The sequence below is a fragment of the Lepus europaeus genome, chromosome 5 (assembly GCF_033115175.1).
Source record: "Lepus europaeus isolate LE1 chromosome 5, mLepTim1.pri, whole genome shotgun sequence".
In the NCBI taxonomy this organism is placed as follows: Eukaryota; Metazoa; Chordata; class Mammalia; order Lagomorpha; family Leporidae; genus Lepus; species Lepus europaeus.
In genome coordinates, this window is record NC_084831.1 from 108,629,227 (window position 1) to 108,654,123 (window position 24,897).

Consider the following 24,897-nt stretch of genomic DNA (forward strand, 5'->3'; position numbering starts at 1 on the left):
CCCACTGAATAAAAAAGCTTAAAAACTTGAAAAAAAAAACTTTAAAAAGACTTAGATCCTTTAAGTTGATAATTCTTTTTTTATATAAATAACATTTTTTGAAGATTTATTTATTTATTTGAGAGGCAAAGTTATAGACAGTGAGAGGGAGAGACAGAGAGAGAGGTCTTCCATCTGCTGGTTCACTCCCCCAAATGGCCGCAACAGCTGGAGCTCTGCCAATCTGAAGCCAGGAGCCAGGAGCTTCTTCCGGGTTTCCTACATGGGTAGGAGCCCAAGCACTTGGCCCATCTTCTACTGCTTTCCCAGGCCATAGTAGAGAGCTGGATCAGAAGAAAAGCAGCCGGACTCGAACCAGTGCCCATATCGGATGTTAGCACTGCAGGTAGAGGCTTTACCTGCTATGCCGCAGCACTGGCCCCCAAAAATTCTTTTTTAAGATAAAATTTCCCTGCGTATAACTGACAACTACTGGTTTCCTATAACAGGATATATCTGTTCTGTTTTTGTATGAAAAAATTATTGTTCATTTGTACTTTGTCAAAGCCTTTTAATGGTTTTAATTGCCTTGAGAAAGTGTCATTACATAACTCCCAATAACAAGTCATTTGCTTGTTTTTTCACTCAGCCTTAATAACCATTTTGCCTGAAAGTCGCAGCTACCCTGGCGTCAGACAAACCTAGGTTTCCACTGCTACCCCCATCAGGTGAGTCCTTGTATAGACTGTTTACCTTGCTAACTTCAGTTTACTCATCCTGCCTCAAATGGAGATAGTGTCTACTTTATAAAATTGTGAAAAGTATTAAATGAAATAGTATTAATGGAACATTTAATACAAGCCTTGGTTTGTAGTAGAGACTGAATAACTGGTAACTATTATTCAAACTCTACAATGAAAATATCACCCATATCACTATTTGGTTTCTTTATTCTGTTGACTTAAGCCCCTCAGCAATTAAATTGAGTTCATAACACCAGGTTTCATAGCGATAGGCCATGCGGATTTGGGCTACATTCGTCTTCCGGATATCATTTCCAATGGGGCCTTCCTCAAGGTAATTGTTGCCCAGAAACCTTGCTTTTTCCTAGAAGAGAAAAAGAAACAGAATTATTGTTGCCTATTTTCACCCTGATGTGGACAATATTACATCCTCCACAAAAATTCCTTCCTTTTGTTAGCCACTGGTGAAAGGAAAAACAAAACAAAACCACGTAGTGCCTCAATGTGCATAGTCTGCTGAGAAATTGAATGTATTTCATTTCTTTTGCCCAAGAGGCATGGCCAGAGACAGAATAATGCTTTCTTGTAGGAATCAAAAACCACATATAATGGTGTGTCCCCAGCTAATTTTTCAGATTCAAGTTGCCAGACCCTAAACTCAAAAGGGCATGGAGCCAATGTTGTGGCATAGCAGATTAAGCCACCACTTGTGATGCCAGCATCCCATAGGGGTGCTGATTCAAATCCTGGCTGCTGTGCTTCCAATCCAGCTCCCAGCTAATGAGCCTGGGAAAGCAGTGGAAGATGGTGCAAGTGCTTAGGCCTCTGCCACCCACATGGGAGACTTGGATGAAACTCCTGGCTCCTGGCTTCGACTTGTCCCAGTCCCAACTGTTGCTGCCATTTGGGGAGTAAACCAGCAGATGGAAGATATCTCTCCCTCTTGCTCTCTATTTCTCTGTAACTCTTTCAAATAAATAAATAAACTAGAAAAGGCAGCCAGTCCAGGACAGGTCTACCTCGTGAGAAATTCCACACTGCAGAACACTGTTCCTCGCCACTTCACACATGTCACAGGTACTCAGCTTGAAGACTTGTGCTGCAATGGCGTATTCTTCCATCAGGGGCTCCTGTAGTTATTTAAATGAGGCAAAAAAGAGGAATGCAGTAATAAAATAAATAATACACAACCTACACAAAAAAGAATAATGAAATACTTTGATTTGACTTTTTAAATTCTGGGTAGGGAAAAAATAGTCCAGCAAAATATCTACTTCTATTGCTCAGGAGCCCATATATATATATACCTTGGTGAAGTGGAATTGCATCGGATCATCGGTAGACAGTGAGACCACCAGTCCTTTCTGGAGAAAATCTAAAAATGGATTTTTGGCATACTCTAGAAATAGGCTGTTGTTACTTAATGGTGACATGGCAATAGGAATCTGGGCTAAGAAAAACAAGTATTGTAACACAGGACTCTGAAAAGGAAGAAGATAAAAATTATTGAAGAACATTGAAAAAGAGATACAAACTGGATAAATATTAAAATCTCATAGCCTGCCTTAAACTGTAGCTTTCAACAAAATAATCACCTATTCTTCAAAATCCCTGAGTAAAGAAGAATTACAGTTTCTCAATGTAAATACTATTTAGAATAAAGGTATTTGCGACCATCCATTTTCAGAAGCGTTGAATCAAACCAAATTATTTGAGTTGCCTTAAGGTCGATGGCCTGTCTTAGGCAAAACACTTCACCTAAAAACATTTTTTTCTCTCTACAAGAAAGCTCTGGCTCTCACAAGAAACATCTTAAAGCACGCTGGAACAAGAACTCTGGCAAGAACCAGCTGAAGGTATGCCAAGCTGCCTCTGAATTACCCCTTGTCAGAATCCTAAACCGGAAGTCAGGGGATCTGTACCAATTCCTCCCTGCCAACCATGAGCTCGGTAACCTTGAGCAAGTCCCTTTACTTCTCACTCCACAACAGACTGTGCTAAATAATCTGAAACATCCTTTATGCCTCTTGAATTTAATTCTCGAATTGGTAATGACTCTTGACACTTCTGTAGGGGAGAAAGAAACATGCTTCAAGCTCGCATTTATCTGTTAATATTAAGGAGAGAGCTTCCAACTCACCTTTTTTAAATTCAGGCCATGAGAGATGTTATCTGCTGTCATGAACGCGGTCATGAGGTGGGTGAGAGCCCCAGCTTCCCCGCAGTGAGGTCGGAACAGAAATGTATTCATGCCTCGTTCCCTAGGGAAGAGGAATTGCAGGTTCTGGGCACAGAACTGACTTACAGGAAACTTTGGTAGAAAAACTAACACTCTGGAAGGGAGCAAGTCATCCAGAGAATTCAAAAGAACTGGTGATCCCAAATAATCATCTTAATTCTTCCTAAAGAAAACTTTTAAAAAAGAGACAGCCGGAGATATGGGGGTAAAGAGGTCAGAGTTGATTAGCTAAATGGAAACATCTTGAGTGTCAATGGATTTATATCAGCGTCTCAGCATTTCTCCTACCCACACCATAGCAGAGAAGTGTTTCCAAAACACCTCATAATATAATATTCATTATTCAGATATATCAAGAAGGGTAAATATATATGCCATTTTATAAAATATCTTATAGTGATTAGTGTGAATTTGTTTCTTTTATCAAAGGGAGGGGTAGTGTAAATTACTTAGCTTTCAACAAAAGGAACTTTGTTACTGAAGGTGCCAAAAATGTCCATTCCTGCCCCTGAATAAATAAACTGAAGGAGAAGCTAAGGAAAAGAAATTTCTGATTTGGGTCAATTGGATGCACCCCAAGAATGCACTGTTGCCCTTGACCACCTAGAGTGCCAACGCATGAGTAAAGAGCTATATCACGCAGAATCTCCTGTGACTCCAGTTCTCACGTACTTACTTTCTCAGGCTGTTGAGCACCATGATGTTTGCGTACATGTAGTAGGCATAGTAGGTGTAAGATGGATTCTTCTCCATTGTCCACTCCTGGGGTTTGGGGCTCTTGGAGGAGAACATGTGGCCACTGTGTTTGGACTCATCATCCACACTGTCAAAGCCAGTGATCTGCCAGGAAAAATGAGCCACACAGTGGGCTTAGTCCGTCTGCAGGCTTCCAGCCCTCAGACAAGCTTTTAGCTCCAAAGGCAAGGACCAAATGCAAAGAGAGAACTACAGACTCATTCATGGCTGTGGAATCGCCCATTCATGAGCAGCAGTACAAAGGTCTAAAGAGCTGTGCTTACATGCTTGAGGAAGACACTGAGTTCTGGATGAGCTTGGGGGTTGACGGTCGCCTCAAACACTGGCATGAACACATTCTCCAGCATCTTTCCGAAGTGTGGAAGGAAATTCTTGGATCGAAACACATCACTAGAGGCGAGAATGAGAATTGGGTAGGAAAGGAATATTTATAGGACTGATGGGCCCCCAATGAGTGAAGCATAGGGTCCAATGCCATGTACAGGAAAAGACCTGCTATGTGCATCCTGGGTTCGCTCTCATACACTCTTCTTGGTTACTCATACCCATGGCATGCTGGGCCACACACTTCATCTCTTCAACAAACCTGCCATGGTAAGAAGACTAAACCATCGCAGATCATTCCAGATAGAGAATGAGGAGTCTGGAAGTTATACCACACAAGTTTCACTGGTTTATCTGTGTACATGGTGTACAAGATGGTGAGCGTGAAATGTTTATCACGAATATCTCTTGTCTGTTGGGGCAATTTAGTACTGAATATATGCAAGCCATTCTTCAAATTTCATTCTCATGTAACTCAATAACTTAGATGTCATTTTTACCCCATTTGAAAGTTGATGAAACCAAGCATAAAGAGGTGATGTAACTTACTCAAGGTCTCATAGCTAATAACAGAACCAGCATTCAAGCACAGTGAGTCTGAGTCCAGAATCAGGCTCCTAACCACCGTTCTCTACTGTCTGTTTGCCTTATGGTATTAGATAAGAATTGCTACCCACCTCAGAATGTTACTTCTAAAGTTGAAAGACAGGATGAAAGCCTTGCATTGCCTCAGGGCATACAGAGCACAGAGGCAGGTGGCCAGGGAATATATAAACACAGAAGTTAGATTAAAAAAAAAAATCAATGATACTAAAGAAACTGAGAGAAGCCATCCCTGAAGGCAATGAGGGGTAGCAGACGGTGTGAAAGGGAGTGGACTTCCTTAGCAATGCTATTGGTAAACACTCATTGATGATGGAGAATTTGGATACTTGTAAGTGAGACAACTTGCAGACAGTAGCAAAGGTCCTGACACGGGAAAGCTCCATCCCACTAAGAGGAGCGTGGGAAAGAACAGACCAGACACAGAGAAAAAGACAAGGAGAAAGAAGATAGACACTAAACTGTCACATGATTCTTATTCGAGCTTAAACATTCTCAGTAATGTATGTGTCATCCTGATAAAGTCCTGAGTTTAAAACAAAACACAAAACACTCCTGATTTGAAAACTGAACTGAAATGATGTTCCCAACTCCTGTCTGTGGTCAAGAGTTCTGTACACCATGGGCATTTGGTGCAGTGGTGAAGATACCATTTGAGATGCCCACATGCCATATTGGAATGCCTGGTTTGAACCCAGATCCTCTGCTTCTGATCCAAGTTCCAGCCAATGTATACCCTGGAAAAACCAGGGAGAATGGCCCGAATGCTTGGGCCCCTGCTACCCACATAGAAGACCCAGATGGAGTAATGGGCTCCTGACTTCAATCCAGCCCAGCACTGGCTGTTGGTGGCCATTTGGGAGGTGAACCATTGGGTAGGAGATCTCTTTGTCTCTCCTCTTTTTTGTCACTCTGCCTTTCAAAGAAATATATACATCTTTAAAGAGTGCTGCACCCAGCGTGGGCAAACTGAAGACATGGGACCTGGGACTGATTTGTGCTTTCAGGAAGCTCCTTTCGCTCTAGGAGAGCTGTACATGCTCGTTCATGCGGGGGCAATGAGGCGGATGAGACAAAGACAGGCTTGAGGTTGTCTGCGGGGCAGGTACGTACTAGATCCTGGGGACCTGGATCATCCATGTCATGTTAGAGCTGTAGATGCGGTTGCGGACGAACCAGGAAGCAAGTTTGCTCCATTCATCAGGGCTGCGGCCGTAGATGGACAAACGAGGCTCAGCATGCTGGTACTTGGCTTCCATCAAGTCTGCACCTACCTCCTGCAAAGCCAAGACAGGAGTCCAAAGCGGGAAATCCCCCCAAGTCCCTCAGGGCTCTACACCTGTGGGAGCTACGGAGAGGAGATGGGTGCTAAGAAGAAGCGAGGAAATGTGAGAGGAAGTAGGAGGAATGTGTCAAAGTTTACCATCTGAGGGATCTGAGAGCTGAGGAGATCCACGGGGGATAAAAGACTCAGAAGTTTATGGAGATTAGAGAATGAAAACTCAGACTACGGATGGTGAAGCAGCCAATGCGTTTACAGAGCAAAGGTGGCTTTTCCTAGTCCCCCTGCCTCCCCGAACACACCTGTTGCAGCTCCAGGTGCTGTTTCTGCTGCCTGAGGCACACACATCATGAAGGCGAGAGCGTTAGCATTCCTGCTCTAAATGTTGCTGAATTCACAGTTCCCAGCCCTGAGAAGGCCAGGTCCCGAAGCCACACCCTTAACTTCTCTACCCTAGGAACAGAGGTCTTGCAAATTGTTAGAGTGCACATTTCAGAAGAGCTTCTTAAATCCATGTGTGTAGTCCTTGGCCCCAGAGATGGAAGCTTTCTTTCCTTTCTTTGCCCCTCCCTCTCATTCTCCCTTTGTCCCTTCTTTCTGCCCCCAACCCCCGTCTTCCTCCTCTCCTGAAGAACCGCGCCAGTGGGCATCAATCTGATCTGTTCTTCCTCACCTTGATGATAGTGGCAAAATATTCCCCGTTAATGTAATTGTCTGTCTTCAGGTAGAGATCCCGCAGCTCGCTTGCTCCTACAGGATTGTATTTGTCATTGAACTTATCAAAACGCTGGAAGGTCTGGCGGCCCTGGGTCAGGAAAACGGAGCAGACATGTAGGATCGGCAGAGCTATCTGGACAGAGTGCTGGGGACTGGCCAAGTTAAACAGAATTGTCAGCAGGGGAAGGGGCTGGGCCCAGGAATGGAATTTGGGACAGTTGACAAAGACCGACTGTCAGAATTGTGGTGTTTTCAATCAGGGTAGTAAGCAAACATAGTTAACATAGCTAGGGGAAGAAGGGCTGGTAGAGGAAACACGTGAGGTTCTGAGTGTTAGTGAAGCAAACATTATCTTCTCAACCTACGGCATGAACATCCAGAGAGTCAACAGTCAGGTCATAGGGGTGCAGTTTTAATTTATCAAAAAGTTGCTTTAGGGTCAGGTTCTTCTCTTTGGTGCTGTAGACCACTCTGTCGGCATCCACTTGGTAAGATTTCTTAATGAAGCGGAGCAGGTGTTTCTGGTTCATACAAGCAGCTGCATGGATGTGGGTGTCCACCTGTGTGTGCGTTCAGAGAAAGAAAAACCAGAAATGAGCCCTAGTTTTGCTGGAGTGTCAGAGGCCGTGAGGCCTGCAGGTCCTGCCATGGTGGGAGAATGAGTGGCAGGCGTGATCTGACAACTGGTACAACGATCCAGCGAGAGGAGCCGGGAGGACCCTCTAGGTGCCAGGATACCAGAGGTTTCGCTACAAGGAATAATAATGCTGCCTTCTCCTGTCTCCATTTGCATCCAATGTGCTTCCTGTGTGTGACCCACACAAAATCCTCAAGGGCTCTTCTCCATGCCTGAAACACAGTTGGAAGTATTGTGGCTACTGTAGCTTTTATCTTCAAAGGAGAAAAGATTGAAATTATGAAGCCGTGGCACAGTGATGACATTTATGTAGTAGATATTATTTCCTTTTAAACTTTTCTTAAATTTATTTCTTAAAAAAGATTTATTTATTTATTTATTTATTTATTTATTTGAAAGGCAGAGTGGCAGAGAGAGAGAGGGAGAGACAGACAGAAGTCTTCCACTGGCTGGTTCACTCCCCAATTGGCCACAATGGTCATGGTTAGGCCAGGCTAGAGCCACGACCCCAGAACTCCAGCTGGGCTTCCCCAAGGGTGGCAGGTACTTGGGTCATCTTCCTCTGTTTTCCTAGGCATATTAGCAGGCAGCTAGACCAGTGCTACTTAACCCGCTGTGCCACAACACCTGCTCCTCTGCATTTTTCTTGTAGATTCTGCTGAAAATAGTTAATCTGATGGCTTTTTTTAAAGTTGAAGTTCAGAGAGGCCATGATCAATACCATGCTGATCCTGCTCAATCTGTTTTCACTTGGGAAGGTTGGGAGGTCTAAGCACATAGAACCAACATCTCCCTGATGTCTGGCGCAGGTGTTCTTGCCAGGTCATGTCAGGGGCGACAGCATCGCGTGGTGAGACAGAACAAGCTTCTACAGCAGATATTGTTAGAAGTATAATTTTGTAAGATGAAGTTTTGACTGATCAAGTTAATTTGCCCAAGATTTTATAGACAGCTGAGCCAACATTTGGGCCAAAATCTTTGCTCTTGTATTTCCCATTCTCATGTCCATGCAATCATTTATTTAAATGGTTAGAACACATTTTTGAAGTGCTCCTAATTGATTGTTTTTCATAATCATTATCTCATTTGTTGTTAGCAGTCCACTTGTGCTTGAACTGAGCAGATGTAGTTCCCAGTTTTACAAATGAGGACATTGAAACTCAAAAATACTTAATTACTTCCCCAGGGCTTTATAGTCAGGAAGTAGAAGAAAAAGAATTAGATGAAAGGTCTTCCAAATCCTGGAATAGTACTTCTTGAGGTTTTATACATTCCTATATGGGTGCCGGTTCTAGTCTTGGCTGCTCCTCTTCCAATCCAACTCTCTGCTATGGCCTGGAAATGCAGTAGAACATGGCCCAAGTGCTTGGGCCCCTGCACCCATATGGGAGACCGGGAGGAAGCTCCTGGCTCCTGGCTTTGGATCGGCTCAGCTCTGGCCATTGTGGCCATTTGGGGAATGAACCAACAGAAGGAAGACCTTTCTCTCTGTCTCTCCCTCTCTCTGTCTGTAACTCTATCTCTCAAATAAAAATAAAAAACAAATTAAAAAAAAAAAAAAAGCCAGGAGCCTGAACTCTACTCAGGTCTCCTACATGGGTGGCAGGGACCCCTGTACTTTGGCAGTCTTCTGCTGCTTTCCCAGGTGCGTTAGCAGGGAGCTGGATCAGAAGCAAAGCAGCTGGGACTGGAAGTGGCATTCATATGGGTCACTGTGTTGCAGGCAGCAGCTTAACCTGTTCCACCACAATGCTGCCCCTGATCATTGTAATTTTTTATACCAAGAATATGGTAAATTTTTCTCTGAGAAAAACAATAAAAATGGCATTTAACCTTTCAGACACAATCTGGAGAAGACAATAGAAATGGTGCTTTTAGGAGCCAGCACTTAGCACAAAGGGTTACACTGCCACTTGCAAAGTGCCAGTTCAAGTTCTGGCTGCTCCACTTCCCATCCAGCTCCCTGATGATATGCTTGGGAAGGCAGTGGAAGGTGGCCCTAGTGCTTGGGCTCCGCACCCACATGGGAGACTTGGATAGATTCCTGGCTCCTGGTTTCAGCCTGGCCCAGACCTTGCTGTAGCCTAGCCCACATTTGGATGTTGTGGCCATGTGAGGAAATGAACCAGTGTTTGGAAGATCTCTCTCTCTCTCTCTCTCTCCCCCAAATAAATAAACCTTTTTTTTGAAACAAATGGCATTTTTACCCTTGTAGACACAATTTATCTGCTTTCACTAAAACCTCACTACAATTGCAGTGATCTTAATCAGAAAATGGTGTTCTTCTTGTCCCTCTCAAGAGATAATTGGATTAACGTGTTTGCCCAAGCATTGCCCTGCACAGCTAAAACATTTACCTTCCTGCAGTTGTAAAAGTCGCGGTGGGGGTTGTTCTTCAGCTCCTTCAGCTCGTCCATCTCGTTGAGCATCTGGTGCACCTGGAACTTGGAGGAGAGGAACTTCAGACGCCGGTGCGCATAGGTCTTACTGTGAAAAACACGATCACACGATTCTCAAAGCATTCCAGACATTTAAGGAAAACTGTCACAATTTCAAAACGTCCGGAGCCTTATCACCCATCAGGCATAATCATTGGAACTAACGTTTCGGGTTACTGTGCACTTCGAGCTCCAAGGGCTTAATCTTTTCATGAAAGCTGAGCACAACAGTGGAGGCTGTGAGCAGGCGTTTTAAAAACCAGTGGAGGCAGTGTCATTCCAAGTTAAGGACCTTGGCTCTGGAGTCAACAGATTGGGCTCAAATTCTGGCTCAGCCAGCTGTGTGACTTTGACCAAGTTGGTTAACTCAAGAGCCTCAGCACATAAAACTGTAATTATTAAAATAGCTACCTCACAGAGCAGTAGTTAGGCGTGAAAACAATAAGGTATATGGAGAGCTTCACTTAGTATTTGAGCACAGTAAATAATGAATAAATAGTCTATCACCAGTAGTAGTGCTACTTGTTTAGGTCTCACTCAACACTTACACAGGTCCTTGGGCAATTAAAGCAAGCAAAAAATTCATATCATCCAAGAAATCTTCCATATGTGGGTAAGGAAGTGGCTTGGGCTCATCTTTGCCCGCTGCTGCTTCGTTAGCATAGATGTAAACCACACCGTCTTTCATTTTGAGGTGATAGCCCAGGTTCTCGGGAAGGTTGTCTGTTCGGAAAGGGTCCTCTCCCTTCTTCAGAGCAGGCGTAAAGACTTTTTCAGTGAAACACAGAGTATATAACAGCACATAGGATGAAGAACCACATTAAAAATAACCAAAATACAAAATACTATAAAATCACATTAGTATGGTATCTCATATATCATGAATTGCAATTTTGCAGAGCTAAGCTGAAGTTCACTTTTTCATTTTTTAAAGGTGGCTAAAGTGGTCTAAAATAACCATAAAATAATATTTTATCTAATAGAAGGATGATTTTTCAAGTTCTTTATTTAGAAGTACTATTTATATAAGGTAATGGATATACTACTTATAAATAATTTTTATTATTTAGTGAGGTTGGTTACTAAAGGCTTTCTATTTAGAGTTTTTATTAGTTTATTAGATAACTGCATAAAATAAAACTGAAACTACAGTTAAAAATACAAGGATATTTTGAAAGTTCATGGAAAAACAAAGTTCAAAGATAAGTTTATTTTGGTGCAAAAAGTCTTTGAAATCCATGCGTAGTTTTTTCATAATATGCATTTTTCCATGAACTTTTTTTTGGAGCCCTCTTGAAGAATTTGGATCTTTAGCTTATTTAAACTAAGTTTCTTCATTGGTCTTAATTTAGAGTGTTTTTAAAGTGGGCTTTCAAAGAGCAGTTTTGGGGCCGGCACTGTGGCACAGTGGGTGCCAGTTTGAGTCCTGGCTGCTCCACTTCTGATCTAGCTCTCGGCTATGGCCTGGGAAAGCTGTAGAAGATGGCCCAGAATCCTTGGGTCCCTGCTCCTCTCCTGGGGAGACCCAGAAGAAGCTCCTGGTTCCTGGCTTCAGATCAGCTCAGCTCTGGCTGTTGTGGTCATTTGGGAAGTGAACCAGCAGATGGAAGACCTCTCTCTCTCTCTCTTTCTCTCTCTGGCTCTGCCTCACTCTGTAACTCTGTCATTCAAATAAAAAATAAAAAAACCTTAAAAAAAAAAAAGAGCAGTTTCTAGTAACAGAAAAACTGAGTGGAAAGAGCATTTCCAGGTATCCCCACAAACACAGAGCCATCCCCACTACTGGCAACCTGCATCGAGTAGTACAGTTTTTTTTAAGCATCAATGAACCTGCATTGTCATAATCACCCAAAGTCCACAATGTACAGTAGGGTTTGCTCTTGGTGTTGTACAGCCTGTGGATTTTGGCAAATGTGTAATGACTATATTCACTCTTAATGTACCATGCAGAGTAGTTTCACTTCCCTAGAAATACTCTGTGCTGTGCCTAAGCTGGTTTTAATACAAAGCATACAATAACTTTACAAGAATTATAACTTTTACATGCTTGCCACCTTTTAAAGCACATACAATTCCTGCTAATGGAATTGAGAAGGGAGTAAGTGGATACATGTTCCCTTCTTTCTACAGCTAACAATTTCAGCCTAAGGAAGCCAAGAACACATTCCACGATGTAAGGGCATTTAAGCATTCATCCTTTTTTTTTTTTTTTTTTTTTTTTTTTTTTTTTGACAGGCAGAGTGGACAGTGAGAGAGAGAGACAGAAAGGTCTTCCTTTTGCCTTGGTTAACCCTCCAATGGCCGCCGCGGTTGGCGCGCTGCGGCCGGAGCACCGCGCTGATCCGATGGCAGGAGCCAGGAGCTTTTCCTGGTCTCCCATGGGGTGCAGGGCCCAAGCACTTGGGCCATCCTCCACTGCCTTCCTGGGCCACAGCAGAGAGCTGGCCTAGAAGGGGGGCAACCGGGACAGAATCCGGCGCCCCGACTGGGACTAGAACCCGGTGTGCCGGCGCCTCAAGGCGGAGGATTAGCCTAGTGAGCCACGACGCCGGCTAAGCATTCATCCTTTAATTTCCAGTAAGCATGGTCACTCCTGACTTCTCACTGCTGTGCCCAGTGAAGGCATCAAAAAGTCTCCTGTTGGCAAGTGATGCCTAAAGCAGCCAGAGAGAGAAAATAACACAGAAAGAGCTGGTGTATCTTCTCACAACTGGGAGATAAAAAAGGAAAGAAGTGAATCACTATGTTGGTACACCAGGTACCAATTTCCTAATCCCACACTTAAACAGATAAATAAAGTGTAATTTAGGGACACAAAAGCAAGACAAACATCCTAAATGTTATTATTATAGAGGATGGACAAACCAGGATTATGAGTTACCAAATTGAGTAATATGATATTTTTTAACTTTTATTTTATTTGAAAGGCAGAGTTACAGAGAGAGAGAGTTACAGAGAGAGAGAAAGATCTTCCAAGTGCTGGTTCATGCCCAAATGCCAGAAGGCTGGGGCTGGGCTAGGCTGAAACCGGGAACCAGGAGCTCCACCAGGGTCTCACACATCGCAGCTCTCCCGGGCACATTAGCTGAGGGCTGGATGGGAAGTGATGCAGCCAGGACTCGAACCAGTGCTCATAATGGATACTGGTATTGCAGGCAGCAACTTAACCCACTGCACCAGAACACTGGCCCCATGCTTAATATTATTTTAACATTAATAGGAATTACAAAGGAGAAGTTATAGATCTTTAATAATATGACAATTTGCCTTTCAAATAAATACATCTGTAAAAAAACATGACTCATATTTTTAGATTGTGCTATTTGCAATCTGGGTGCATATTTTAAACTTTTTTCTTTTTAAAAGATTTACCTATTTATTTGAAAGGCAGAGTGGCAGGAGAGAGGGAGAGACAAGGAGAAAGAGATCGTCCATCTGCTTGTTCACTTCGCAATGGCTGCAAGAGCCAGGGCTGAGCCAGGCTGAAGCCAGGGACCAGGAACTCCATCCGGGTCTCCCAGGTGGGTGCAGGGACCTCAGTACTTGGGCCATTTTCTCCTGCTTTCCTAGGTGCATTAGCAGGGGGCTAGATTGAAAGCAGAGCAGCCAGGACTTGAACCAGCGCTCTGATCTGAGATGTTGGCATTGCAAGCAGTGGCCTAATGACCTGTTGCACCACAATGCTGGACCCAAACATTTTTCTTTCAGAGAAGCAGAGAGACAGTGAGCTAAGAGACACAGAGAGAGTTCCATTCTGGGTCCTGATTCCCTCCTCAGGTACCCAGAATGGCTAGGAGTGGGCCAGGCTGAAACCGGGAGCCAGGAACTCAACCTGGGTCTCCCATATGAGTGTCAGAGACCCAAGGACCTGAGCCATCACCTGCTGCCTTCCAGAGTCCACAATAGCAGGAAGCTGGAATCAGGAAGCAGAGCCAGGACTCGAACTCTAGGTGCTCTGATATGGGACGCAGGTTATGTCTTAATAGGCGTCTGAACAGCTAGGCAAAGACTAGTAGCATCCTTTAAATGGAATATTCAGTAGTGAAACCAAGCTGCATGTCGCATACCTTCTATGAGAGAATTCCTTACCTGGGCAGAAGCTCTCATCTGCTTTCCAAGCTGTGCCCTCAATGCTCCGCAAGTACTTGGAAGGGGTTTTGGGGAACCTCTGAAACGACTTCTGCATGTATTTCTCCCGGATACACAATGCCCGGTACAGCCCTTTGCACACTATTTCGAAGTCTTCCACTGTGACCTGGCAAGAAAATGTCAGCCTACCAGAAGCTATGGAGTGGGTATGGCTTCTCTCGGGCACCACCCAGCTCCGCTGTGTGTTGCAGCCATGCTCACTTGGCTGCTTCCTGCCCCATGTCTTCCCTGGGTCTCTCTCCAGGAGCTGGTCCTGAGCTCGCTCATCCACACCAAGACTTCCATATGGTCTTTCTCTTACCGTCCTGTCTTTGCTTTTGCTTTTTGCAGTGATTAGCTAGTGAGCATTACTTAAGGAACTCTTTCTAGCATGGTATATACTTTCTTCCTTCCAGGCCGCATACGGACAGCCTAAGCTACAGGATTTTGAAGGTAATGAAAAAGTGAAAGGCAATGTGATTCTAACTGTGAGAATTCAAACCATTTGTTGGTCAGTCAGGGACATAACTATTTGGGGGTGAATGAGGTGTCCAAAGTCCCTCAAACATCATCAGCATGCACTGTTTTCTGCAGCTGTGGATGGAAGAGAATAGCATCCTATGAGAAGTCAGTCCTCTGCGTGGTTTTAAAGAGAATTTTATCTGTGACTGGAAATGAAGAGATTCTACAGAAAAGCTTTGATAGAGCTGCTAGTAATTTCCCAAATTGGTCCATTTCTCCTGTCTGCCCTGCTCCTCCTCCCCCAGCAATGCCTGGCTGGGCCAGGCCTGCTTAAGTGGCTATCGTTGAATACTCATTATCAGAGTCCAGACATTTTCTTTCTAGGATCAACATGGGCTTGTTCCCAATAGTTTGACATTCAGATATTGATCCTGGTCAGATTAACTATTTACAAAAAGATTTATTTATTGAAAGGCAGGGGTACAGAGAGTAGAGGAGACTGTGAGAGAGAGAAGGAGAGAAAGGGCGAAAGGAAGAGAGAGAGAGAGAGAGACAGAGAGAGAGAGATTGATTCCATCCTCTGGTATATTCCCCAAATGACCACAACAGCCAGGGTTAGGCCAGGCTGAAGCCAGATACCAGGAGCTTCATCCAGGTCTCCTATGTGGGTGTCAGGGCCCAAGTACTTGGGCCATCCCTGCTTCTTTCATTAGGCACATTAGCAGGAAGCTGGATCAGAAGTGGAGCAGCTGGGAATAGAACAGGTGCCCATATGGGATGCCAGCACTGCAGGCCATAGCTTAACCCACTGTACCACAATGCCAGCCCCAGTTTAACTATTTTTAAAGGCCTGCTGAGCTGGGCCGAAAGAGGTGCTAGGTCTGATGCCAACTTCCTGTGGCACGCTTGTCCATTGCCACCTACTAGACCACCAGTCTATCAGCTCCTCAAAGACAGCATCTGGGTGCTATTCATTTTCATGTCTTCAGTGCTTAACACACGGTGCCCACTACAGAGCCACAGCTCATTAAGGACTGACTGAAGTGAATCAATTTTTACTTGGAATTAATGGGAACTTAGCCCTTACTCCTCCTTTACCTTTCTGTTTGAATTACTAGGATGGGGTGGATGCTTGGCTTAGCAGTCAAGAGTTAAGATGCCCACATTCCATACTGGAGTGCTTGGGTCTGAGGCCGAGCTCTGCTCCTGACTCTAGCTTCCGGTTACTGCAGACCCTAGGGGGCAGTAGTGAGCTCAAGTGACTGGGCTCATGCACCCATGTGGGAGACTTAGATTTCGTTTCCAGCTCCTAGCTTCCGGCCCAGCCTGTTGTGGGCATTCCAGGAGCAAACCAGTGGATGAGAACTCGCTCTTTCTCTCTCTGCTTCTCCAATAAATTAAAAAATTACACTAAATAAATAAGTGACAAGGATAAAGACTGATTCGAGTACAGACTGCAGCCAGGTGGAGTGTGCACAGCAGTTCGGCCACATTCAGCCAGCAGCTATGGCCCCATACTTGGCTCTTCAAAGACTCCAGGCCAAGCTTGCAGGTGCTCTTAGCTTTCACGGGAGTAGCTACTCTCTGAGTTTTGTGTACCTTGTCCTCCCTCCCATCTTCCCTCTCTTTGTTGTTATTTTCATTCCTACCAAGCCTGTAAGTGTTACATTTGTCTCCTAGTTTTTTTTTTTTTTCTTTTTCTTTTTTTACAGCAGACAGGCAGAGTTAAACAGTGAGAGAGACAGAGAGAAAAGTCCTCCTTCTGTTGGTTCACCCCCCAAATGGCTGCCACGGCTGGCGCGCTGCGCCTATCCGAAGCCAGGAGCCAGGTGCTTCCTCCTGGTCTCCCATGCAGGTGCAGGGCCCAGGCACCTGGACCATCCTCCACTGCCTTCCCGGGCCACAGTAGAGAGCTGGACTGGAAGAGGAGCAACCAGGACAGAATCTGGCGCCCCGACCGGGACTAGAACTCGGGGTGCTGGCGCCGCAGGCGGAGGATTAGCCTAGTGAGCCACAGCGCCGGTTGTCTCCTAGTTCTTATGGTTTTTTTTCTTTTTTTTTCCCAACTCTGGAGTTCTCCAAACTGTGTTTCCCATGTACTTATCACCATTAAATGTTTATTTTTTTCAATTATTTAGTGTCTAAAACCCCTGCCACTGGCAGAGGACCATGTTCTCATGGAGCAAATGAGCAAACAAGAATGGTGAGCATTTCATTGCTCTGTCATTTTCAAGTATCTTGCGACTTGCCATAAATGGGTTAGTTATATGAGAAAGGAGTCAGGACTGGTCGCAGAACTATATTTGGAGCATAGACTAATGGCTGAACAGCAGTTTCACCAATATGATGCTGATACTGCAAGTCCATGTGGCAGAGATTTATTAATTGGACCAACTGGTCTGGCCAGGGCAAGCAGGTCAAGTTGTTGGTAACATGAGTTTGCTCTCCGTGTGGCATCCTGGAGTCTGTTCCCAAGCAATAGGCTACTGTGTAAGCATCTGCGGTGAAATCAGAGCGTTCAGTTGGTCAAGAAACAATAGCCCTGGCAGAGTTTTCTCACTTCTCCCCCATATTTCTCATTTTCTTCTGGTCTCTTTCTTTTCCTCTACCCCTCTCCTGATGTGTTTTCTTTGGTTGATTTATGATACCTCTACCTCGTCTCTTTATTCTAGGTCTGCGCTAGGTCCATCTCGAGAACTCCCTGTTCCTCTCTAGGGCTCCCTTTCCTGCTTATGAGGCCATCAGCAAGACTGGAGGCCTGCTGCTGTCTTCAGTTCTTTTGCCAAAATATGTCCACTGTATTCTGTAGCACATATACCACATTTTACTCCACAGTCTCCATACTGAAGCGAAGGAGACAGAGGACAGACTATGCAGAATGGTAAAAGCAATACAAAAATATAAGACAAACAGTAGTATTGGAATTCAATAACGGAGCATAACAAGGGACAGGTGGGCTAAACCCCTTTCTCAATGGGAAGGGGAGAGGGAAGAAGCTAGACTGGTCAGGCTGAGTGGCTTCCCACAGCTGTGTTGGAGTGACAAGAAGTAACTCACCCCAGAGGCATAGTCTCCCGTGATCTGCACTCTCTGAAAATCAGGCACTGTCTGGTAGGTTGGAGATAAAGAGATGTATTCATCAATGCGCGACAGCTTGGTGGAAGATGCTTCACTGAGTGGAATGGACAAATTAACAGTCTTCCGTCCTCGGAAACGCTTCTTCCTGGGTTTGAAATTTAAAAACAAGAAGACTTAATTTTGTTTTCACCAGGAGTTTCCTTGTGATAGATATTTAACTACACAATTTTATTTTGAAGACAAAAAGTCAAAGTTAAAATGTGAGTTGAGTGTCAGAAACAGGATCCAAGCATAGTGGGAAGAGAAATCACTGCAGATGCACTTTTTCCTGGTTATATGATGGAGTAGTGGTCCTTATGGAACATACTAGAAAGCCTTCAGCATGACACCATTCTTCCCAGCAGTCCACTCCTGGCCAAAATAGGCAGTCTGGTTACTTCAATAAGCACAGGCTAAGTCAGGTACGATCTGTGTCGTTTTTGTTCGTGTTCCTGCAATTCTGTGAGCTTCCCTATCTCCTTACCTGACAAAATGGTGCGATAATGGCTACCTTATAGAATTCCTGTGAGATTTAATGTGTATCAAATGCCTAGCATGGTACCTGGAACTTTAAAGATGCTTAACACAATGTGCTCAATTCAGCAAGTATTTATTGAGTTTCTGTTTTGAACCAAACCCTATGTTAGGTCCTATGGGGGATTCCAAAGGTGTATTATTGTTCTTTTCTTAAAGACATAAAACCAGGAGAAAGCTGGCAGAATGACCTTTTCCCCCATGAAGCTGGTAGGATGGAGGAGGGCCAACAGGAGGGAGTTCCAGGTCAGTGGTAACTCTAAGTTTGAGAACGAAAGTGTGGCAGGTCATGACAGATGGTGAATCCTGGAGTAGCTCAAATAAAGGGAAAAGGATACTGCAGGAGAGGGATTTCTGGCAAGTTCTGGGGAGGCGGTGTGTATGCTATCATGGACATAGGCTGGGCAGGGCTGAGGGCTACCTCCCTGAGGGGAGCTACATCCCTGAGTCCAAGAGGGCCGGGTCCATGGTGGGGAGGGAACATAACACTGAGGGTGACTGGAGACAGAGCCCAAAGACGAAGGCTGTTGTGTTCTGGTTTCTGTAACCATTGTGTGTAGGCTGCACATGTTAGCAGCCTCAGCGCACCTGGGCTTGGAACAACTGCATGGGTAGCTCGAGTCTCCTTACTTGGGTGGACAGGGAGGCATCAAGTCAAGGGAGACGTGGATGAGGATAGGAGACTCGTGCTTTTTTCTTTTAGAGTCATCCATGGGAAAACAATTGGCAACCGCTACGGAATCCTTCCTCTAAGCTGAGCCATCATTTGGACAGACTGAGCCATGCCTGCATTTCCCCGCCTTTGCCCCCCTTAGGTCACTTACCTCGTGCCTTCTGTGGAGGTGGCCAGCATCTCCATGTGGAGTATGTGCTCTTGCATCTCATGATGAGAAATTGGACAGATCTCATCCACGTCAAAAGGGGAGATCTCTTCGCGGCCCCCCTCATCTTTGACTTCTGAGGCAAACACTTTTTCAGCGAAGCTGCGCATTGCATCATCGAGTTCTAAAAGATATTCACACGTATTAGCGTTCAAGGCCCTTTTCAAAAGGGACTCAAGGTTTTGGCTGGGTGTAAGCCACGGGGCAAGTGGCTGAACTGGGTGTGTGGTTACTCTGCTCTCCAGCCAAAGTTCCAGAAACGTGACGGAGCTCCGTGCCTGCTCTTCTTTAGTGAGAATCGGTGTGTGAAGCTTAGGAAATCTGCTCTCAGAAGCACGGGGTCAGATCCTCACAGCACATTTTGGGAAAGCGCTAAGAGTCACTGGGCTCTCGCAGCACTAGCACTGGGCATAAGGGCGCCTGTTTCTGGCAGGGTGTCTGACTTGGTAGTACTCGTGCAGCACAGTCCTGCCCATTAGGTTGGTGGGGTTTGTCTGATGTTTCAAAGATGTGGGTAGGGTTGTGGTCCCAGGAAGGACCAGTGATCTCTCAGATCTATGTAGTTCTGAGAAACCAATGTGTCCTTTGGGGCCTTTCTTCTTAGGACAGATTTTGTGTTTCTTTCACACATCAAACTTGATTTTGTCTTTCAAATCCTGACAGTTTGGTGATGGGTTGCCGTGTAGGGGAAGGGAGCCACTAAGATCCCTCACTGAGTACTGGGAGTCCCATTTCTTCCAGATCTGGACCTTCTGTAATGAACGACCCCCCGGAGAGCTGATTTTACTTTTACATGCCTTTATTTTCTCATTCTTAAAATGGGGGGAGAAGGCAACCCTTAGCAATGGGTGACCCCAAGACCTTCAGGATGTAAGAGCACCAGTCGCATCAGATAGGACTGTGATGACCCTCAAGCTATTCTGTGGAGTTCCACTGTGTTCTTTAGACTTCCAGTTGCTTCTATCCGTCACCTGCAACACTTCTAAAAGTCTCTTGGCATTTTCAGAAAAGAGATCTGGTGGCAATCGTGGGAATGGCCAACAGATAGCTCTGTGGGGCAATAGCCAAAAACAGAAGGATTCCCCATAGGGTGACAGAGCAAATCGCATGCTCTGAGAGAGTGCACCCCCTGACCCCACCATTCCATCGGTGTCTTTACAGGCCTCCAAAGGGTCACCTTTTCAGTTATAACTGAAGTAGCTGTGATGTGCTCAAACATCTGCTCTGCCCATGCCAACTCCTTCACCTTCCTGTTTCAGTTTCCTGATCAGTAAAGAGGGAATGCTAGGCCGGCACCGTGGCTCAATAGGCTAATCCTCCGCCTAGCGGCGCCGGCACACCGGGTTCTAGTCCTGGTTGCCCCTCTTCCAGGCCAGCTCTCTGCTGTGGCCCGGGAAGGCAGTGGAGGATGGCCCAAGTCCTTGGGCCCTGCACCCCATGGGAGACCAGGGGAGGCACCTGGCTCCTGGCTTCGGATCAGCGCGGTGCACCGGCTGCAGCGCGCCGGCCGCAGCGGCCATTGGCCATTGGAGGGTGAACCAACGGCAAAAGGAAGACCTTTCTCTCTCTCTCTCTCTCTCTCTCTCTCTCTCACTGTCCACTCTGCCTGTCAAAAAGAAAAAAAAGAGGGAATGCTAATGCTTACTCAACCTTACTCAAAATACTGTTGTGAAACCATGTGAGATAATGTGTGGGGATGATTTAAGGAAAATAAAGCACTACATTAAACTGAATGATGTAATTTGGTAGCATTGGTCAAATGCACATTTGCTATTTGTGTTAGCTTTGGGTAATTAAGGAAATGATCAATGATATGACTTAGTATAGGCTGAAGCATGCACTGGAAATGATTGGAGTTTACTAAAACGTTAACACTAACAGGTTAGTCAGTTTTCAAAGCCCAACTTGTCACAGCAGAGTTAACAAAGAAGCCCGCACTGTGGGTGGAACTTCATGCATCTGTTTGCCTCATTAAGTTCAAACACTCCCCAAAACTAAAAAGCATCTTTGGATACTATTACTAGTTCTTTGGCAAGCATCAGGATCCACAAAGGAACAAATGGAACATGAAGTACATACATTTTTTTTTCAACGGCCTAAGAATGCCTCTCTAACCCACTGCCAACTGATCCCCCAAAACAGTACCACTCCTCCCTGAGCTTCACACACAGGCACATGCACATCCAGGATGAGTGGCAAGCGGCAGACAGTGGAGGCTGCGTGCACCACGAGGAGCCAATGGAAACAGGCCAGTGGGTTACGACGAGGAGGAGAAGGATGGCAATGCAACTGGCTTGTCTCGCCGGGTCTGGATGCCTCTGGTAGACTACCACAGAAATGGATGCCTGGACACCAAATGCTACTTGCCTGAGATCTGGCTCTTCTATAACAAGCATTCATAGCTGGGACTGCACACACTCATTTGTTTCAGATCTTTCAATGTGATTTTTACTAAGATTATCTCTCCCTGAGCTATGACAGACAGTTGAAAAGCAAAAACAAGTAGCTTATATGATGATCCCAAAGTATGTTGCTGATAATCCCTATCACTCAGTCAACCAGCTGTTTGGTTCATGCAACCACCCAGCCTGGGGCCGACGCTGTGGCATAGAAGCTCAAGCCTCTGCCTGCAGCGCCGGTATCCCATATGGGCACCTGTTCAAGTCCCGGCTGCTCCACTTCTGGTCCAGCTCCCTGCTAATGCGCCTGAGAAAGCAGTGGAGGATGGCCCAAGTGCTTGGGCCCCTGCCACCCACATGGGAGACTTGGAAGAAGCTTCTGGCTCCCAGCTTCTGCCTGGCCCAGCCCCAACTGTTATGGCCATCTGGAGAGTGAACCAGCAGATGGAAGATCTCTCTCCCTCTCTGTCTCTCCTTCTCTCTCTGCATCTCTGCCTTTCAAATAAGTAAATAAATCTTAAAACAAAACAAAATAAAACTACAGCTGAAGTGAGATCCATAATTCTAAGAGCTCTGCCTTTCAAAAATACTTCAGGGAATAGTGGTGATTATGGAAAGAAAAGAGTGAAACTGGTATTTCAGAAGATTGGTAGAGAAGATTTGATGATGACCTGAATTCATGGAGGAAAGGAGAAATGATTCCCTCAGGTTTGTGCAGAAAACTACTAACTTCTTTTTTCAATGTGTTATATTTGAGATAGTGGAACATGTGAGTAGGAACAGCTTGACAATAGAGCGTCTATTTTTGGAGAGAAAATGGACAGGAGAATAGAAACAAGTGGAATAGTGAAGCATAAATAAGCTTGGATTAGGAGGGGGAGAAGTGTCTGTGACAAAACACACAATCACTGGGCGTTCAGTGTTCATCATCATAAAAGCACAGAGCTAATAACAATAACGCCAACCTCCCAGAGTCGTGGCAAAGATGCACGAGAGATACTTTAAAAACTACACAGTACTTTCCAGAAATGTGGGGATTATTTTTAGCACAGGAAGTGCAAGACTCTTGAGAAAAGGAATGTCATGCTTACTTCTTTGTCCGGCAGATCCAGAAAAGCATGCTGACTTCTCAGCAGTGTTTGATTAATGTGCAGGAAATACAAGGGTGCAGGTCTTTCCTCTGCCACATCTCATCTCCTAGAGGATCTGAGGCAGACTCACTCTCAGTGAGCAAAAGGACAAGTCGAATTTGAGAGCGAAGGGAACCTATGGCTAATGTTATGGTTTAATCCCAAATGAGTTTTTTACTTTATTGGGTCACAAAAATTCACAACAAAATTTTTTGCACTGGAGCTGAGTGTTGACTAAGGCAAGACTCAATATGTGCTTCTTGTTTCAAAATATAGTGCCCCTAAGAGGTCTTCTTTATAGTCTTTTTTTTTTTTCTTTAATCCAGAAAAGCCATGGATTCATTTGCTATGCTATGGGATATTCTCTGTTGACTTTCAATGGTATCACTTAATAAACACTGCTGAAAAATAACCATGTTTCTGAATTAAGGATCCATATTGTATCCTTAATTGATGGCAAATGGCAGTGAAAATAGTCCAAAATACTCACGTTTTCCTTCAGCTGTATAAAATAAGACAAGATAAAATACATGAACAACTTGTGGAAGTCATAGAGGCTACGAATCAGTGCACTGACAGAGGCTGGTAGGCTGCGTCAGAAGGAGGCCCAGGTGTTGTTCCAGCTCAGTCTGAGACTGGTTACATTTTGCTGTGGTCAGAAACTTTGGGAATGTGGTTATTATACAGCTAGTCATTTCCTTTTCCTTGCTAACGTGACTCTTTAAATTAATGTGTGTAATCTTAAAAAGGTACTTTTTGTACAATGTGAATTAAAAAAAAAACCTGATGAGGAATGATGGGAACTCTCATACAATACTGGTAGCAGGTGAGCTAAAATAGCTCATTTGGTAAGCGGTTTGGTAGTACCTACCGAACAGCCATTTCTGAGAAGCTATCCTATGGAAATAATCTTCAAACACAGAAAAAGCTTTAGATACAAATACTTTGTTAGAGAATATTTATACTCACCATGCATGGACTTCAAAAACTGAAAGAATATTAATTCTTTATATTCAGAATATAATATAATTAGAATACTTGACTTATATGAGAGTATTTCAAAAAAGTTTGTGGAAATTGAATTAAAAGATAATTTTGCTGCAAAAAATTTTTGACATTGGTGTATAATTTTTTTCATAACATACTTTCCATAAACTTTTTGAAAACCCTTGTACAGCTTTTTAAAATGATGTTTAGGAATACCATGGTAAAATGGTTAAGTTATAATGTTAATCCAAAATATTTTCCTGCCAAAAGCAGGATATTAAATTACATATGCAATATGTAATATAAATATACAATAAACTACATATATACTATGTACATGTAAATTTACAATAAATTATATATACAATCACAACTGATATTTATAAAAATTCTTTAGTTTTACACAGAAAATAGGTGGAAAAGAAAAACTCTAAAAGATAGATGATGGGACTGTGTGATTTTTTTTTCTTATTATTTCTTAATTTTCTAAAAGGGTGTTTATTACTTTTTTCAGTACAGTTCCTTTTTCTTTTATCTAGAGCATGCATTAATTTCTGATGAAAAAGGCTTCTAACTTCTTAGTGCATGAGCACTTCAAAAGCCTCATGGAAAATGGAATTAAAGACAATTTTTGGTGCAAAAAGTTTTGAAAGCCATGCACATGGAAGGTCTTCAAAAAATTCATTGAAAATCTGTATTATGACAAAAACTATGCATGGATTTCAAAAATCTTTTGCACCAAAATATACTTACTTTTTAATTCCATTTTTTCCATGAACTTTTTGAAGTACTCTTATATTTTTTCAAAGTACTCTGCGTACAAACCTGGGTCATGAACCATCATGAAGACAGTTTGGGTTGATACCTCTGTCATGCTCATGATTTTCAGCTGATACTTCAGCTAGAAACATTGTATAGGACCCTTCTCAGAGCTATGACCACACAGGTTTTAGACTAGCAGAGTTGATGAAAACTCAACAGTTTTCTATTGGGGTCATCAAAGATGCTACATACTAGACACAGTTCTAGAAAATTCCCGACCTCCCAAAACTAGAACAAAGAAAAAACCTTGAAAATGTTTTTGCTTCTTTCTGACATGTATGAACCCAGAATTATCCAAGCTGATATGATAGTTAAAGGAATGATTGTATATGAAAACAATGAGCGCTCCAAACACTTTTGCACACCTACCTGGAAGCTTGAACAGAGGCATTGCTGCTGGGATTCTGGATTCTACGATAGCACAGTAGAAAGGAAGAGTGAGGAGACTGTGGGGCTGGCTGGCTGACACTATAAAATATCCTGACGTTCATTTTTTTATTTTGCTTTGCCCCCTGTAATCTGACCCTTGTCTGCTAAAAGGAGCGAGATGAGCTTTGGACCTATTTATAGCTTTAGGCAATTGACAGTGAAAAACAGGTGAAGGCTTCAGTCTTTATTTTGGGTTTTAGAAAAGATATCTGTGGTGGGCCAGGAATGGCATTTCAATACTCTAAATCTTCCTGCAGGTTGGATTCTTGTCAGGTGTAGTTTTATTACAT

At 44.0% G+C, this 24,897-nt stretch overlaps 1 protein-coding gene across 2 annotated transcripts; it reads right to left on the bottom strand.

The window, feature by feature from the left end:
- Positions 1-918: 918 nt before the first annotated feature.
- AMPD1 (adenosine monophosphate deaminase 1) lies at positions 919-24,584 on the bottom strand. Of its 2 annotated transcripts, XM_062193496.1 has the most exons (16): positions 24,548-24,584; positions 22,860-22,871; positions 18,784-18,964; positions 17,366-17,531; positions 13,808-13,973; positions 10,267-10,486; positions 9,638-9,767; positions 7,009-7,203; positions 6,600-6,731; positions 5,758-5,921; positions 3,981-4,107; positions 3,638-3,801; positions 2,863-2,983; positions 2,030-2,203; positions 1,742-1,852; positions 919-1,086 (listed from the first exon to the last, which is right to left on the bottom strand). In XM_062193496.1, exons 1-16 carry the CDS (start codon positions 24,567-24,569, stop codon positions 928-930), a joined length of 2,244 nt encoding a protein of 747 aa, XP_062049480.1. In that variant the 5' UTR covers positions 24,570-24,584; the 3' UTR covers positions 919-927. The 2 variants fall into 2 exon arrangements, with proteins under 2 accessions (XP_062049480.1, XP_062049481.1); XM_062193497.1 differs by lacking the exon at positions 22,860-22,871 and having other exon boundaries at positions 24,548-24,569.
- Between the last annotated feature and the right edge of the window lie 313 nt (positions 24,585-24,897).